Source organism: Corvus moneduloides, unplaced genomic scaffold (assembly GCF_009650955.1).
Source record: "Corvus moneduloides isolate bCorMon1 unplaced genomic scaffold, bCorMon1.pri scaffold_115_arrow_ctg1, whole genome shotgun sequence".
NCBI lineage: Eukaryota > Metazoa > Chordata > Aves > Passeriformes > Corvidae > Corvus > Corvus moneduloides.
In genome coordinates this window covers 98,559-114,229 of record NW_022436880.1, presented here as the reverse complement: position 1 = coordinate 114,229, position 15,671 = coordinate 98,559, and the positions used below count along the sequence as shown (strand labels likewise).

The 15,671-nt window shown below is 66.3% G+C and overlaps 2 protein-coding genes and 1 long non-coding RNA gene across 4 annotated transcripts; all 3 read left to right on the top strand.

Moving 5' to 3' along the window:
* The first annotated feature begins 9 nt into the window (after window positions 1-9).
* LOC116438797 (hypoxia-inducible factor 3-alpha-like) lies at window positions 10-5,432 on the top strand. Of its 2 annotated transcripts, none has more exons than XM_032097793.1 (5): window positions 10-127; window positions 1,944-2,206; window positions 3,815-3,899; window positions 4,560-4,623; window positions 5,314-5,432. In XM_032097793.1, the coding sequence occupies exons 1-5, from the start codon at window positions 35-37 to the stop codon at window positions 5,397-5,399; spliced, it is 591 nt and encodes a 196-aa protein (XP_031953684.1). In that variant the 5' UTR covers window positions 10-34; the 3' UTR covers window positions 5,400-5,432. The 2 variants fall into 2 exon arrangements, with proteins under 2 accessions (XP_031953684.1, XP_031953685.1); XM_032097794.1 differs by having other exon boundaries at window positions 4,560-4,630; window positions 5,314-5,409.
* A 2,332-nt stretch (window positions 5,433-7,764) lies between these two features.
* Window positions 7,765-15,502, top strand: LOC116438795 (serine/threonine-protein phosphatase 5-like). The gene is made up of 7 exons (XM_032097792.1): window positions 7,765-7,882; window positions 9,817-10,058; window positions 13,076-13,223; window positions 14,568-14,689; window positions 14,777-14,869; window positions 14,957-15,055; window positions 15,170-15,502. Exons 1-7 carry the CDS (start codon window positions 7,765-7,767, stop codon window positions 15,470-15,472), a joined length of 1,125 nt encoding a protein of 374 aa, XP_031953683.1. The 3' UTR covers window positions 15,473-15,502.
* On the top strand, window positions 13,353-14,544 carry LOC116438796. The gene is made up of 4 exons (XR_004237926.1): window positions 13,353-13,385; window positions 13,447-13,768; window positions 13,810-13,892; window positions 14,239-14,544. It is a non-coding gene; the product is annotated as an uncharacterized LOC116438796 (long non-coding RNA).
* Window positions 15,503-15,671: the final 169 nt, after the last annotated feature.

Below are 15,671 nucleotides of genomic sequence, written 5' to 3'. Positions count from 1 at the left end.
TTTTGGGGAGGCTCTGGGGGGGCTCTGGGGCTCCATGGCTGTGCCCCCCCAGCCCCCCGGGGACAAACTGGGGGTGCAGGTGCAGAAGATTTTTGGGGGGAGCCGCGGCCCCGGCAGCACCCTGCAGGTAAGGGGGGGGGTGGGGACCCCCCTGAGACCCCTCCCCAAATCGCAGCCCCATAAATGGGACCCCACCCCAAATCCCAGCCCCTAAGTTGGTGCAGACCCCAGTCCCCAGCCCCATAAATGGGACCCCACCCCAATTCCCAGTCCCATAAGTGGGACCCACCCCCAAATCCCAGCCCCATAAGTGGGTGCAGACCCCAAATCCCAGCCCCATAAATGGGATCCCACCCCCAAATCCCAGCCCCATAAGTGGGTGCAGCCCCCAAATCCCAGCCCCATAACTGGGTGCAGCCCCCAAATCCCAGCCCCATAAATGGGACCCCACCCCAATTTCCAGCCCCATAAATGGGACCCATCCCAAATCCCAGCCCCATAAATGGGACCCCACCCCAAACCCCAGCCCCATAACTGGGTGCAGCCCCCAAATCCCAGCCCCATAAATGGGACCCCACCCCAATTTCCAGCCCCATAAGTGGGACCCCACCCCAATTCCCAGCCCCATAAATGGGACCCCACCCCAAACCCCAGCCCCATAAATGGGTGCAGCCCCCAAATCCCAGCCCCATAAGTGGGACCCCACCCCAAATCCCAGCCCCATAAATGGGACCCCACCCCAAATCCCAGCCCCATAAATGGGACCCCACCCCAATTCCCAGCCCCTAAGTGGGTGCAGCCCCCAAATCCCAGCCCCATAAGTGGGACCCCACCCCAATTCCCAGCCCCATAAATGGGACCCCACCCCAAACCCCAGCCCCATAAATGGGTGCAGCCCCCAAATCCCAGCCCCATAAATGGGACCCCACCCCAAATCTGAGCCCCATAAATGGGACCCCACCCCAATTCCCAGCCCCATAAGTGGGTGCAGACCCCAAACCCCAGCCCCATAACTGGGTGCAGCCCCCAAATCCCAGCCCCATAAGTGGGACCCCACCCCAATTCCCAGCCCCATAAATGGGACCCCGCCCCAAATCCCAGCCCCTAAGTGGGTGCAGACCCCAGTCCCCAGCCCCATAAATGGGACCCACCCCAAACCCCAGCCCCATAAGTGGGACCCCACCCCAAATCCCAGCCCCATAAATGGGACCCCACCCCAAACCCCAGCCCCATAAGTGGGTGCAGACCCCAAATCCCATCCCCATAAATGGGATCCCACCCCAAATCTGAGCCCCATAAATGGGACCCCACCCCAAATCCCAGCCCCATAAATGGGTGCAGACCCCAAATCCCAGCCCCATAAATGGGTGCAGCCCCCAAATCCCAGCCGCATAACTGGGACCCCACCCCAAATCTGAGCCCCATAAATGGGACCCCACCCCAATTCCCAGCCCCATAAGTGGGTGCAGACCCCAAACCCCAGCCCCATAAATGGAACCCCCCCCCAAACCCCAGCCCCATAAATGGGACCCCCCCCAAACCCCAGCCCCATAAATGGGATCCCACCCCAAACCCCAGCCCCATAAATGGATGCAGGCCCCAGTTCCCAGCCCCATAAGTGGGACCCCACCCCAATTCCCAGCCCCGTAAGTGGGTGCAGCCCCCAAACCCCAGCCCCATAAATGGGTGCAGCCCCCAAATCCCAGCCCCATAAGTGGGACCCCACCCCAAATCCCAGCCCCATAAGTGAGTACAGACCCCAAATCCCAGCCCCATAAATGGGTGCAGCCCCCAAACCCCAGCCCCATAAGTGGGACCCCACCCCAAATCCCAGCCCCATAAGTGAGTACAGACCCCAAATCCCAGCCCCATAACTGGGTGCAGCCCCCAAACCCCAGCCCCAAAGCTGACGCCGGCCTCGGGGCCCCCCGGACCGTCCGCAGACGTCCCCGCTGGACCTGGCCATGCTGGCCCCCTACATCCCCATGGACGGCGACTTCCAGCTGGGCGGGGCCGAGCCGCACAGGGGGCGTGGCCTGCGCCCCACAGGCCCCGCCCCCAAGGCCGAGGCCACGCCCCCCAGGCCCCGCGCCCGCAGCTTCCCGGGGCGAGGCCCCGCCCCCTCCCGGCCTGGCCACGCCCTCCCGCGCTGGGGCAGCGACCCCGCCCTCGGCCACGCCCCTCGGCCACGCCCCGCTAGGAAGAGGTGGGCGGGGCTTGGTGGGGTGGGGTTAATGAGGGGCGGGGTTGTGGGCGGGGTCTGTGGGGGCGTGGTCGTAAAGGGCGTGGCTTGTTTTGGGTGTAGCCTGTGGGTGTGGCACAAGGGGGCGTGGTTTGGGGGATTCAATGGGGGCGTGGCATGTGCGGTGAGGGGCGTGGCTCTAAAGGGGCGTGGCCTTTTTGGGGTGGGGGCGTGGCTTGGGGAGGGTGGGGGCGTGTTGGGGTGGGGGTGTGGGTGTGTCCTGGGAGAAGGTGGGCGTGGCTATGGGGTTGTGGGCGTGGCCTGGGAGGGTGTGGCCGTGTTGGGGCGTGGTCGTGGGTGTGGCTATGGGGTTGTGGGCGTGGCTATTTGGTTTGTGGGCGTGGCCTTAGAGGGTGTGGTCGTGCTGGGATGTGGTTGTGGCTATGGGGTTATGGGCGTGGTCGTGTTGGGGACGTGGTCATGGGCGTGGCTATGGGGTTGTGGGCGTGGCCTTAGAGGGTGTGGTCGTGGAGGGGGGTTTGTGGGCGTGGCTATGGGGTATGTGGGTGTGGCCTGGGTGGGTGTGGTCGCAGGAGTGCTGTGGGTGTGGCCTGGGAGGTTATGGCCGTGGCTATTTGGCTTGTGGGCGTGGCCTTCGAGGGTGTGGCCGTGTTGGGGTGTGGTCGTGGGCGTGGCTATGGGGTTATGGGTGTGGTCATGTTGGGGTAGGGTTGTGGCTGTGGCTATGGGTTGTGGGCGTGGTCTGGGAGGGTGTGGGCGTGGCTATGGGGTCGTGGGCGTGGCTATGGGGTTATGGGTGTGGTCGTGTCGGGGGCGTGTCTGTGGGCGTCGCTATGGGTTGTGGGCGTGGCCTGGGAGGGTGTGGCCGTGCTGGGGTTGTGGGCGAGGCTATTTGGTTTGTGGGCGTGGCCAGTGAGGGTGTGGTTGTGCGGAGACGTGGTTGTGGGCGTGGCTATTTGGTTTGTGGGCGTGGCCAGTGAGGGTGTGGTTGTGCTGGGACGTGGTTGTGGGCGAGGCTATTTGGTTTGTGGGCGTGGCCAGTGAGGGTGTGGTTGTGCTGGGACGTGGTTGTGGGCGTGGCTATTTGGTTTGTGGGCATGGCCAGTGAGGGTGTGGTTGTGCTGGGGCGTGGTTGTGGGCGTGGCTATTTGGTTTGTGGGCGTGGCCAGTGAGGGTGTGGTTGTGCTGGGACGTGGTTGTGGGCGTGGCTATTTGGTTTGTGGGCGTGGCCAGTGAGGGTGTGGTCGTGCTGGGGTGTGGTCGTGGGTGTGGCTATGGGGTTGTGGGCGTGGCCTGGGAGGGTGTGGTCGTGTTGGGGCGTGGCCATGGGTTGTGGGCGTGGCCTGGGAGGGTGTGGTTGTGTTGGGGTGGGGTTGTGGACGTGGCTATGGGGTTGTGGGCGTGGCCTGCGAGGGCGTGGGCGTGGCTATGGTTTGTGGGCGTGGCTATGGGTTGTGGGCGTGGCCTGCGAGGGCGTGGCCGTTTATGGGGGCTTGTGGGCGTGGCTATGGGTTATGGGCGTGGCCTGCGAGGGTGTGGCCGCGTTGGGGCGTGGCTGTGGGCGTGGCCTGTGAGGGCGTGGCCGTGGGCGTGGCCTGACACGTTCCCCAGGCCGCGGGAGCCAAGCGAGGAGGACCCCGGGGCCCCCCTGAAACGTCCCGAGCTCGACCCCCAATTGCTGCCCCCCCTCGGGCTGGTACGGGGGGACACTGGGGGAGGGGACATCGGGGGGACACTGGGGGGACATTGAGAGGACATGGGGGGACATCGGGGGGACATTGGGGGGATGGGGGAGGGGACATTGGGGGGGACATTGGGGGGGACATCGGGGGGGACACAGGGGGGGACATTGGGGGGACATGGGGGGGACATAGAGGGGATGTTGGGGGTACATTGGGGGGACATTGGGGGGACATCGAGGGGGACATTGGGGGGACATTGGGGGGACATGGGGAGGACATTGGGGGGATACTCGGGGCGATATTGGGGGGATGGGGGAGGGGACATTGGGGGGACACAGGGGGGGACATTGGGGGGATACTCGGGGGGATATTGGGAGGATGGGGGAGGGGACATGGGGGGACACAGGGGGGGACATTGGGGGGATACTCGGGGGGATATTGGGAGGATGGGGGAGGGAACATTGTGGGGGACATCGAGGGGACACTGGGGGGACACTGGGAGGGTTTGGGGGGACAGGGCGTGAGGTCACGGGGGGGTGGGGGGACACAGGGGACATTGAGGGGGCAGGGTGGGGGTGGGCACAGGGACACACCGGGGGTGGGGGGAGGGGCAGCGTGTCCTGTCCCCATTTGTCACCTCCCCCTCCCCACCCCCCCCGCTGTGTCCCCACCAGGGGCTGCTGCTGAGTGGGGACCCCCCAGGACTGAGACCCCCCCTGGGGCAGGAGCAGCCCCTCGGTGAGAGGTGGGGGGATCCCAAAAATGGGAGGGGGACCCCAAAAATGGGGGGGGGACACCCCAAAAATGGGAGGGGGACCCCAAAAATGGGGGGGGGACACCCCAAAAACGGGGAGGACACCCCAAAAATGGGAGGGGGACACCCCAGAAACGGGAGGGGACACCTCAAAAATGGGGGGGGACACCCCAAAAATGGGGGGGGGACACCCCAGAAACGGGAGGGGGACCCCAGAAATGGGGGGGGGATACCCCAAAAATGGGAGGGGGAAACCCCAAAAACGGGGGGGGGACACCCCAAAAACGAGGGCACCCCAGAAACGGGAGGGGGACCCCAAAAACGGGGACACCCCAAAAATGGGGGGGGGACACCCCAGAAACGGGAGGGGGACCCCAAAAATGGGGGGGACACCCCAAAAATGGGAGGGGGAAACCCCAAAAACGGGGGGGACCCCAATAGTGAGAGGGTCCCAAAATCGGGGGGGGGGGGGTGTCCTTGATAAAGGGGGGGGGGGGGCGGTTTGAGCCAAAAATTGGGGGGGGGGGGGCAAAAATAGGAAGCCCCCAATAACCGGGGGGGGGACACCCAAATTTAGGGGGGGGGGGGGGAAGTGGAAGGACCCCCCCAAAATGGGTGTTTGGGGGGGTGGGGGGGACACCCCAATAATTTCTGTGCCCCCCCCCCCCCCCCAGCGCTGCTGGCTGATGGTCTGACCCTTCCGGGGGCCCCCCCGCGCCCCCCCCTGAGGGTCCCCCAAAACCTCGAGGAGAGCAATTGAGGGGGGGGGCACGCTGGGAAGGACCCCCCCCCCCCCAAAAAATAAACCAGCAACGACCCCCCCCTCGGATGGGAACCCCAAAATTGGGGGAGGGGGCGACCCCCCCCCCTCCCCAAATCCACATCTTTGGGGGGCTGCACCAAAAGCCATGACCTGACCCCCCCTCCCCTTTTATTCCCCCCTCCCCAATTTAGGACACCCCCCTCCCCCCCACTTTTTGGGGATGCCCCCCCCTCCTCCTACCTCAGCCCATCCCCCCCCTCCCTTTTTTTTGGTGCTTGAGGGGGGGGGGGTCCCAACTCCCCCCCATTTGGTGCTGGGGACCCCTCCCCCCACTCGGTGCTGGGCTGAAAACGCCCCTGGGGGGGGGGGTACAAAGCCCCCCCCCCCTCCCCCTCCCCAAATCCGGGACCACCCCTCTCCCAAGAGCCCCCTGAGACCCCCACCCAAATTCCCCCCCCCGGAGCCGCTGGGACCCACACGCACACCCCCCCCCCTCCCCTCCCCCACCCCGCTGCTTTGGGGGGGGGGGCCCTGTACGACCCCCCCCCCTCCCCCGGCTGTCGCACGCCCCTCCCCCCCCCTCTCCCCATACTCTTCCTCCCCCCCCCCCCATAAAATCGCTCAGAAGCCACCGCGGGCTCCGGCTGTGATTGGGGGGGGACATTGGGGACACGGGGGGGACACCGGGGGGGGATGGGGACAACGGGGGACATTGGGGACACCGGGGGGACACCGGGGCGTGATGGGGACACCGGGGAACACGAGGGGACGCTTGGGGACACTGGGGGACACCGTGGGACACGGGGGGACACCGGGGGGTGATGGGGACACCGGGGGACATTGGGGACACCGGGGACACCGGGGGGTGATGGGGACACCGGGGGACACCGTGGGACACCGAGGGACACGAGGGGACGCTTGGGGACACGGGGGGACACCGGGGGGACACGAGGGGTGATGGGGACACCGGGGGACACGAGGGGACACTTGGGGACACGAGGGGACACCGGGGGACACCGGGGGGTGATGGGGACAACGGGGGACATTGGGCACACCGGGGACACCGGGGGGTGATGGGGACAACGGGGGACACCGTGGGACACCGAGGGACACGAGGGGACGCTTGGGGACACGGGGGGACACCGGGGGGGACACGAGGGGTGATGGGGACACCGGGGGACACGAGGGGACACTTGGGGACACGAGGGGACACCGGGGGACACCGGGGGGTGATGGGGACACCGGGGGACATTGGGCACACCGGGGACACCGGGGGGTGATGGGGACAACGGGGGACACCGTGGGACACCGAGGGACACGAGGGGACGCTTGGGGACACGGGGGGACACCGGGGGGACACGAGGGGTGATGGGGACACCGGGGGACACGAGGGGACACTTGAGGACACGAGGGGACACCGGGGGACACCGGGGGGTGATGGGGACACCGGGGGACATTGGGGACACCGGGGACACTGGGGGTGATGGGGACAACGGGGGACACGGGGGGACACGAGGGGTGACGGGGACACGAGGGGACAGGGGGGGATACGGGGGGACATTGGGGACACGAGGGGACACCGGGGGACACTTGGGGACACTTGGGGACACCGTGGGACACGGGGGGACACGAGGGATGATGGGGACACGGGGGGACACGGAGGGACACCAGGGGACAGGGGGGGATACGGGGGGACACTTGGGGACACGGGGGGACACGAGGGATGATGGGGACACCGGGGGACACCGGGGGGTGATGAGGACACCGGGGAGTGATGGGGACACCGGGGGACACCGGGGGGTGATGGGGACACCGGGGGACACTGGGGACACGAGGGGACACGGGGGGTGATGGGGGGACACCGGGGGACACTGGGGGTGATGAGGACACCGGGGGTGATGAGGACACCGGGGGACACGGGGGGACACGGGGGGTGATGGGGACACCGGGGGACACTTGGGGACGCCGGGGGTGATGGGGACACCGGGGGGACACCGGGGGGCACGGGGGGACACGAGGGGTGATGAGGACACCGGGGGTGATGAGGACACCGGGGGGTGATGGGGACACCGGGGGACACCGGGGGACATTGGGGACACGAGGGGACACGGGGCGTGATGGGGGGACACCGGAGGACACCGGGGGACACGGAGGGGACACGAGGGGTGATGAGGACACCGGGGGACACGGGGGGACACGGGGGGACACGGGGGGACACCGGGGGACACGGAGGGGACACGGCGACCAGCGGCCGCTCCGCTCGCCCTCCGTTTACGACATCGCCCCCCTCCCACCTCGTCTTTGCGACAGCGGCGGTTGGCGGCCGCGGCCGGCGGCGGCGGCGGCGCTTTGCGGCCCGGCCATGGCGGAGGGAGAGCGGGCGGGGAGCGGCGGCGGCGCCGGCCCCGGGCGGCCCCCGAGCCCCGCCGAGCTCGAACGGGCCGAGGCGCTCAAGGCCCGCGCGAACGAGTTCTTCAAAGGTATCGGCGGGCAACGGGGGCTGCGGGAGAGGGAGCCGCGGCGGGGAACGGGTGGGAACGAGGGCTGCCAGATAGGGAGCCACAGGGGGTAATGGGGGCTGCCAGATAGGGAGCCACTGAGGGCAATGCGGGGTAACGGAGCTGCCAGATAGGGATCCATAGAGGGTAATAGAGGCTGCCAGATAGTGAGCCGCGTCGGGTAACGGGGGGTAACGGGTCTGCCAGATTGGGAGCCATCGGGGTCAATGGGCGGTTACGGAGGCTGCCAGATTGGGAGCTGCGGGGAATAACGGGGCGTAACGGGGGCTGCCAGATAGGGAGCTATGGGGGGCAATGGGGGATAACGGGAGCTGCCAGATAGGGATCTATAGGGGGCACTGGGGGCTGCCAAATGGGGATCTATAGGGGGCAGTGGGGTTGCCCGATAGGGGTCTATAGGGGGCACTGGGGGCTGCCCGATAGGGATCTATAGGGGGCAGTGGGGGCTGCCAAATGGGGATTTATGGGGGGCAGTGGGGCTGCCAGATAGGGATCTATAGGGGGTAGTGGGGGCTGCGAGATAGGGATCTATAGGCTCAGTATGAGCTGCCTGATAGGGAGCTATGAGGGGCAGTGGGGGCTGCCAGATAGGGATCTATAGGGGGCACTGGGGGCTGCGAGATGGAGATCTATAGGGGGCAGTGGGGGCTGCCAGATAGGGAGCTATAGGGGGCAGTATGAGCTGCCAGATAGGGATCTATAGGGGGCAGTGGGGGCTGCCAGATAGGGATCTATAGGGGGCAGTGGGGGCTGCCCGATAGGGATCTATAGGGGGCAGCAGGGACTGCCAGATAGGGATCTATAGGGGGCACTGGGGGCTGCGAGATGGGGATCTATAGGGGGCAGTGGGGGCTGCCAGATAGGGATCTATAGGGGGCAGTATGAGCTGCCCGATAGGGATCTATGGGGGGCAGTGGGGACTGCCAGATAGGGATCTATAGGGGGCACTGGGGGCTGCCCGATAGGGATCTATAGGGGGCAGCAGGGACTGCCAGATAGGGATCTATGGGGGGTACTGGGGGCTGCGAGATGGGGATCTATAGGGGGCAGTGGGGGCTGCCAGATAGGGAGCTATAGGGGGCAGTATGAGCTGCCAGATAGGAACCTATAGGGGGCAGTGGGGACTGCCAGATAGGGATCTATAGGGGGCAGTGGGGGCTGCAAGATGGAGATCTATAGGGGGCAGTGGGGGCTGCCACATAGGAACCTATAGGGGCAGTATGAGCTGCCAGATAGGGATCTATAGGGGGCAGTGGGGCTGCCATATAGGGATCTGGGGGGGGGGGCAGTGGGGGATGCCCGATAGGGATCTATAGGGGGCAGTGGGGCTGCCATATAGGGATCTATAGGAGGCAGTGGGGGCTGTGAGATGGGGATCTATAGGGGGCAGTGGGGGCTGCCAGATAGGGATCTATAGGGCGTCGTGGCTGCAGTAGGAGCTGCCAGATAGGGAGCTATGGGGGGCAGTGGGGTCTGGTCACCCCCGGCCTTTGGGGTGTGGTCACTCCCAGGCCTTTGGGGTGTGGTCCCTCCCAGGCCTTTGGGGTCTGGTCACCCCTGGGCCTTTGGGGTGCGGTCACTCCCAGGACTTCGGGGTGTGGTCACCCCCGGCCTTTGGGGTCTGGTCACTCCCAGGCCTTTGGGGTCTGATCACTCCCGGCCTTTGGGGTGCGGTCACCCCTGGGCCTTTGGGGTGCGGTCACCCCTGGGCCTTTGGGGTGCAGTCACTCCCAGGCCTTTGGGGTCTGGTCACCCCCGGCCTTTGGGGTCTGATCCCTCCCAGCCCTTGCGATTCAATCACCCCTGACCTTTGCGGTCCGGTCACCCCCCATCCTCTGCGATGTGGTCACCCTCTGTCCACTCCCTGACCGCCTGCTCCGGGGTCCCCCACCCAGGCAAGGACTACGAGAACGCGGTGAAGTTCTACAGCAGCGCCATCGAGCTGAACCCCACCAACGCCATCTACTATGGCAACCGCAGCCTGGCCTACCTGCGCACCGAGTGCTACGGCTACGCCCTGGCCGACGCCACGCGCGCCGTCCAGCTGGACGCCAAGTACGTCAAGGGCTACTACCGGCGAGCGGCCAGCAACATGGCCCTGGGCAAGTTCAAGGCCGCCCTGCGCGACTACGAGACGGTGAGGAAGGGGGGGGGGGCACGGCGGGGGATGGAGTGGGTGGGGACGTCGTTAGGGTCAGCGTGGGTCATCGGGGTTTGGGGAATGCTTGGGGTCATGTCTGGGGTCAGTGTGTCCACCCCGAGCTCAGGGAATCCTTGGGGACATCCCTGGGGTCAGTGTGTCCACCCTGAGCTCAGGGGAGGGTCGGGGTCACCCCTGGGGTCAGTGTGTCCACCCCGAGCTCAGGGGAGGGTCGGGGTCACCCCTGGGGTCAGTGTGTCCACCCTGAGCTCAGGTGAGGGTCGGGGTCACCCCTGGGGTCAGTGTGTCCACCCCGAGCTCAGGGGAAGGTTGGGGACATCCTTGGGATCACTGTGCCTGTCACGAAGTTCAGAGATGCTCCTGGGGTCAGTGTGTCCACCCCGAGCTCAGGGAATCCTTGGGGACACCCCTGGGGTCAGTGTGTCTACCCCAAGCTCAGGTGAGGGTCGGGGACACCCCTGGGGTCAGTGTGTCCACCCTGAGCTCAGGGAATCCTCGGGGACATCACTGGGGTCAGTGTGTCCACCCTGAGCTCAGGGGAGGGTTGGGGACACCCCTGTGGTCAGCGTGGGTCATCGGAGTTTGGGGAATGCTTGGGGTCACCCCTGTGGTCAGCGTGTCCACCCTGAACTCAGGGAATGCTTGGGGACATCCCTGGGGTCAGCGTGTCCACCCTGAGCTCGTGGGAAGGTTGGGGACATCCTTGGGGTCACTGTGTCCACCCTAAGTTCAGAGATGCTCCTGGGGTCAGTGTGTCCACCCCGAGATCAGGGAATCCTTGGGAACATCCCTGGGGTCAGTGTGTCCACCCTGAGCTCAGGGAATGCTTGGGGACACCCCTGGGGTCAGCGTGTCCACCCTGAGCTCAGGGGAGGGTTGGGGTCACCCCTGTGGTCAGTGTGTCCCTCCTGAGCTCAGGAGAGGGTCGGGGTCACGCCTGGGGTCAGTGTGTCCTCCCTGAGCTCAGGGGAGGGTTGGGGACACCCCTGTGGTCAGCGTGGGTCATCGGGGTTCGGGGAATGCTTGGGGACACCCCTGGGGTCGGTGTGTCCACCCTGAGCTCAGGGGAGGGTTGGGGACACTCCTGGGGGTCAATGTGGGTCATTGGAGTTTGGGGAATGCTTGGGGTCACCCCTGGGGTCAGTGTGTTCTCCATGAGATATGGGGACGGTTGGGGACATCCCTGGGGTCAGTGTGTCCACCCTGAGCTCAGGGGAGGGTTGGGGACATCCCTGTGGTCAGCGTGGGTCATTGGAGTTCAGGGAATGCTTGGGGACATCCCTGGGGTCAGTGTGTCCCCCGTGAGCTCAGGGGAGGGTTGGGGACATCCCTGGGGTCAGTGTGTCCCCCGTGAGCTCAGGGGAGGGTTGGGGACATCCCTGGGGTCAGTGTGTCCACCCCGAGCTCAGGAGAGGGTCGGGGTCATCCCTGGGGTCAGTGTGTCCACCCCGAGCTCAGGAGAGGGTCGGGGTCATCCCTGGGGTCAGTGTGTCCACCCTGAGCTTGGGGGAGGGTCGGGGTCACCCCTGGGGTCAGTGTGTCCACCCCGAGCTCAGGGGAGGGTTGGGGACACCCCTGGTCCCAAAAGACGTCCTGAGGCTGTGTCCTTGGGTATCCCGGGGTGTCCCCATCCCCTGAGGAACTGTCCCCAGGGTGTCCCTGTCCCCTGAGGGGCTGTCCCGGGGTGTCCCCATCCTCTGAGGGGCTGTCCCGGGGTGTCCCCAGGCTGTCCCCATCCCCTGAGGGGCTGTCCCAGGGTGTCCCCAGGCTGTCCCCATCCCCTGAGGGGCTGTCCCAGGGTGTCCCCATCCCCTGAGGGGCTGTCCCAGGCTGTCCCTGTCCCCTGAGGGGCTGTCCCCAGGGTGTCCCCATCCCCTGAGGAGCTGTCCCAGGCTGTCCCCATCCCCTGAGGGGCTGTCCTGGGGTGTCCCCATCCCCTGAGGAGCTGTCCCAGGCTGTCCCCATCCCCTGAGGGGCTGTCCTGGGGTGTCCCCATCCCCTGAGGGGCTGTCCTGGGGTGTCCCCATCCCCTGAGGGGCTGTCCCTGGCTGTCCCTGTCCCCTGAGGGGCTGTCCCGAGGTGTCCCCATCCCCTGAGGGGCTGTCCCAGGCTGTCCCCATCCCCTGAGGAGCTGTCCCAGGCTGTCCCCGTCCCCTGAGGGGCTGTCCCGGGCTGTCCCCGTCCCCTGAGGGGCTGTCCCCGGGTGTCCCCATCCCCTGAGGGGCTGTCCCCAGGCTGTCCCCATCCCCTGAGGGGCTGTCCCAGGCTGTCCCTGTCCCCTGAGGGGCTGTCCCCAGGGTGTCCCCATCCCCTGAGGGGCTGTCCCCAGGCTGTCCCCATCCCCTGAGGGGCTGTCCCAGGCTGTCCCTGTCCCCTGAGGGGCTGTCCCCAGGGTGTCCCCATCCCCTGAGGGGCTGTCCCAGGCTGTCCCCATCCCCTGAGGGGCTGTCCCAGGCTGTCCCTGTCCCCTGAGGGGCTGTCCCCAGGGTGTCCCCATCCCCTGAGGAGCTGTCCCCGGCTGTCCCCATCCCCTGAGGGGCTGTCCCCAGGGTGTCCCCAGGCTGTCCCCATCCCCTGAGGAGCTGTCCCAGGCTGTCCCCATCCCCTGAGGGGCTGTCCCCAGGGTGTCCCCATCCCCTGAGGGGCTGTCCCCAGGCTGTCCCCATCCCCTGAGGGGCTGTCCCAGGCTGTCCCTGTCCCCTGAGGGGCTGTCCCCAGGGTGTCCCCATCCCCTGAGGAGCTGTCCCCAGGGTGTCCCCAGGCTGTCCCCATCCCCTGAGGAGCTGTCCCAGGCTGTCCCCATCCCCTGAGGGGCTGTCCCCGGGTGTCCCCATCCCCTGAGGAGCTGTCCCAGGCTGTCCCCATCCCCTGAGGGGCTGTCCTGGGGTGTCCCCATCCCCTGAGGAGCTGTCCCAGGCTGTCCCCATCCCCTGAGGGGCTGTCCCCAGGGTGTCCCCATCCCCTGAGGGGCTGTCCCCGGGCTGTCCCCGCAGGTGGTGAAGGTCAGGCCCAACGACAAGGACGCCAAGCTCAAGTACCAGGAGTGTCACCGCATCGTCAAGCAGAAGGCCTTCGAGAGGGCCATCGCCAGCGACGAGCACAAGCGCTCCGTGGTCGACTCGCTGGACATCGAGAGCATGAGTGAGACCCCCAAACCCACCCAGGGGGGGCTCAGGGGTCACTTGGGGCTCCTTGGAGAGCCCCCAGAGGAGGCTCAAGGTCCCTGAGAGGGGCTGGGGTCCCCATAAGGGTTTCCTGTGAGGGTCTGGGGTCTCCAGGAAGGTCACTGGGGAGTTTGTGGGGGTCCCTGGGTGGATCTGGGGAGTCCCTGGGGTTCCTATGAGGGTCTGGGGTCTCCAGGAAGGTCCCTGGGTGGATCTGGGGAGTCCCTGGGGGTTCCTATGAGGGTCTGGGGTCTCCAGGAAGGTCCCTGGGTGGATCTGGGGAGTCCCTGGGGGTTCCTGTGAGGGTCTGGGGTCTCCAGGAGGGTGTCTGGGGAGTCCCTGGGGGTTCCTGTGAGGGTCTGGGGTCTCCAGGAAGGTCCCTGGGTGGATCTGGGGAATTCTTGGGGGTCCCTGGTTGGGTCTGGAGGCTCTGTGGGTGTCCCTGGGAGGATCTTGGGGTCTCTGTGGGGGTCTGAGGGTCCCCATGAGGGTCCTGGAGAGGTTCTGGGGGTCTCCACCTGGGTCTTGGGGTGTCCAGACAAGCTTTGAGACCCCTCATGAAGGTTTTGGGGTCCCCATGAACATCTGGGGGTCCCCACAAGGATCTCTGGGAGGGTTTTGGGGTCCCCCTGAGGGTCCTGGAGAGGTTTCTGGGGGTCCCCACGTGGGTCTTGGGGTCCCCATGAACATCTGGGGGTTCCCACGAGGATCTCTGGGAGGGTTTTGGTGTCCCCCAAGGGGGTCCTGGAGAGGTTCTGGGGGTCTCCACGTGGGCCTTGGGGTCCCCATGAACATCTGGGGGTCCCCACAAGGATCTCTGGGAGGGTTGTTGGTGTCCCCAAGGGGTCCCCACGAGAATCTCAAGGTGCCCAGCAGAGCTTTGGGACCCTCATGAGGGTCTTGGGGTCCCCATGAACATCTGGGTGTCCCCCACGAGGATCTCTGGGAGGCTTTTGGGATCCCCTGAGGGTCCCCATGAGGGTCCTGGAGAGGTTCTGGGGGTCCCCACGTGGGTCTTGGGGTCCCCATGAACATCTGGGTGTCCCCACGTGGGTCTTGGGGTCCCCATGAACATCTGGGGGTCCCCACGAGGATCTCGGGGAGGCTTTTGGGTTCCCCTGAGGGTCCCCATGAGGGTCCTGGAGATGTTCTGGGGGTCCCCACGAGGTTCTGAGGTGCCCAGCTGACCTTTTGTCCCCACCGCCCGGGGTCCCCACGCCAAGCCCAGCACCCCCAGCCCATCCCCCGCCTCTGGGGGACCCCTGGGTGGACTCACCTTGTCCCCACTGTCCCCTCCTCCCCCCCCACCTTGTCCCCGCAGCCATCGAGGACGAGTACAGCGGCCCCAAGCTGGAGGACGGCAAGGTGACCTTGGCCTTCATGAAGGAGCTCATGCAGTGGTACAAGGACCAGAAGAAACTCCACAGGAAATGCGCCTACCAGGTACCCCCAAAAACCCCCTCAAAAACCCCCCCAAAACCCTCCCCCCCCTCTCTCCTCCTCCTCCTCCTGTCCCCATCCCGTCCCCAGATGTCCCCACACGTCCCCACCCCGCAGATCCTGGTGCAGGTGAAGGAGGTGCTGGCCAAGCTGCCCACCCTGGTGGAGACCACGTTGAAGGAGGTGGGTGCCCCTTCGTTGGGGTGGTGGGTGAGGGTCCCACGTCCCGGCGTGGTGACATCGGTGCCACCCGCGTGTCCCCCTGAGCAGACGGAGAAGGTGACGGTGTGCGGGGACACGCACGGGCAGTTCTACGACCTGCTCAACATCTTCGAGCTCAACGGGCTGCCCTCCGAGGCCAATCCTTACGTATCCTTACGGGCTCCCTGGGGCTGGGGTTGGGATGGTGGGGTGGGGTGAGGGGGGACACTCGGGGGACATCTCTGGACACGGGGTGGGGGCGTTGTCCTGAACTGGGGACAGATTTTCAACGGGGACTTTGTGGACCGCGGCTCCTTCTCGGTCGAGGTCATCCTCACGCTCTTCGGCTTCAAGCTGCTCTATCCCGACCACTTCCATCTGCTCCGAGGTAATTCCAGAGGCTGGGGGATGAGGCTTGGACCCCCTCCCCCCCCTCCCCCGGCCAGGTTTGGTGGTGGGGGAGGGGTCATGTCCCCAAACTGTCCCTTGTTGTCCCCGGTGGATCACTATCTGGCAGCCCCCGCCGTTGTCCGTGATGGATCCCAATCTGGCAGCCCCTGCGGAGGGGACACTTTTTGCCTGTGACCACCCCCGTGCCAGCCTCGTCCCCTTCGGGGTGGGGACATCCGTGTCCCTTGGGGATTTGGGGGATCCCTGTCCCCTCGGCGTTGGTGGCATCGCTGTCCCTTGGCGATGTCCCTGTCCCCAGCCCCAGGACCAGCTCGCGGTGCCGCGTCACGGGGTCGTGTCCCCTCTGTGCCGTGGCGTGGCACATCCCGTGTCC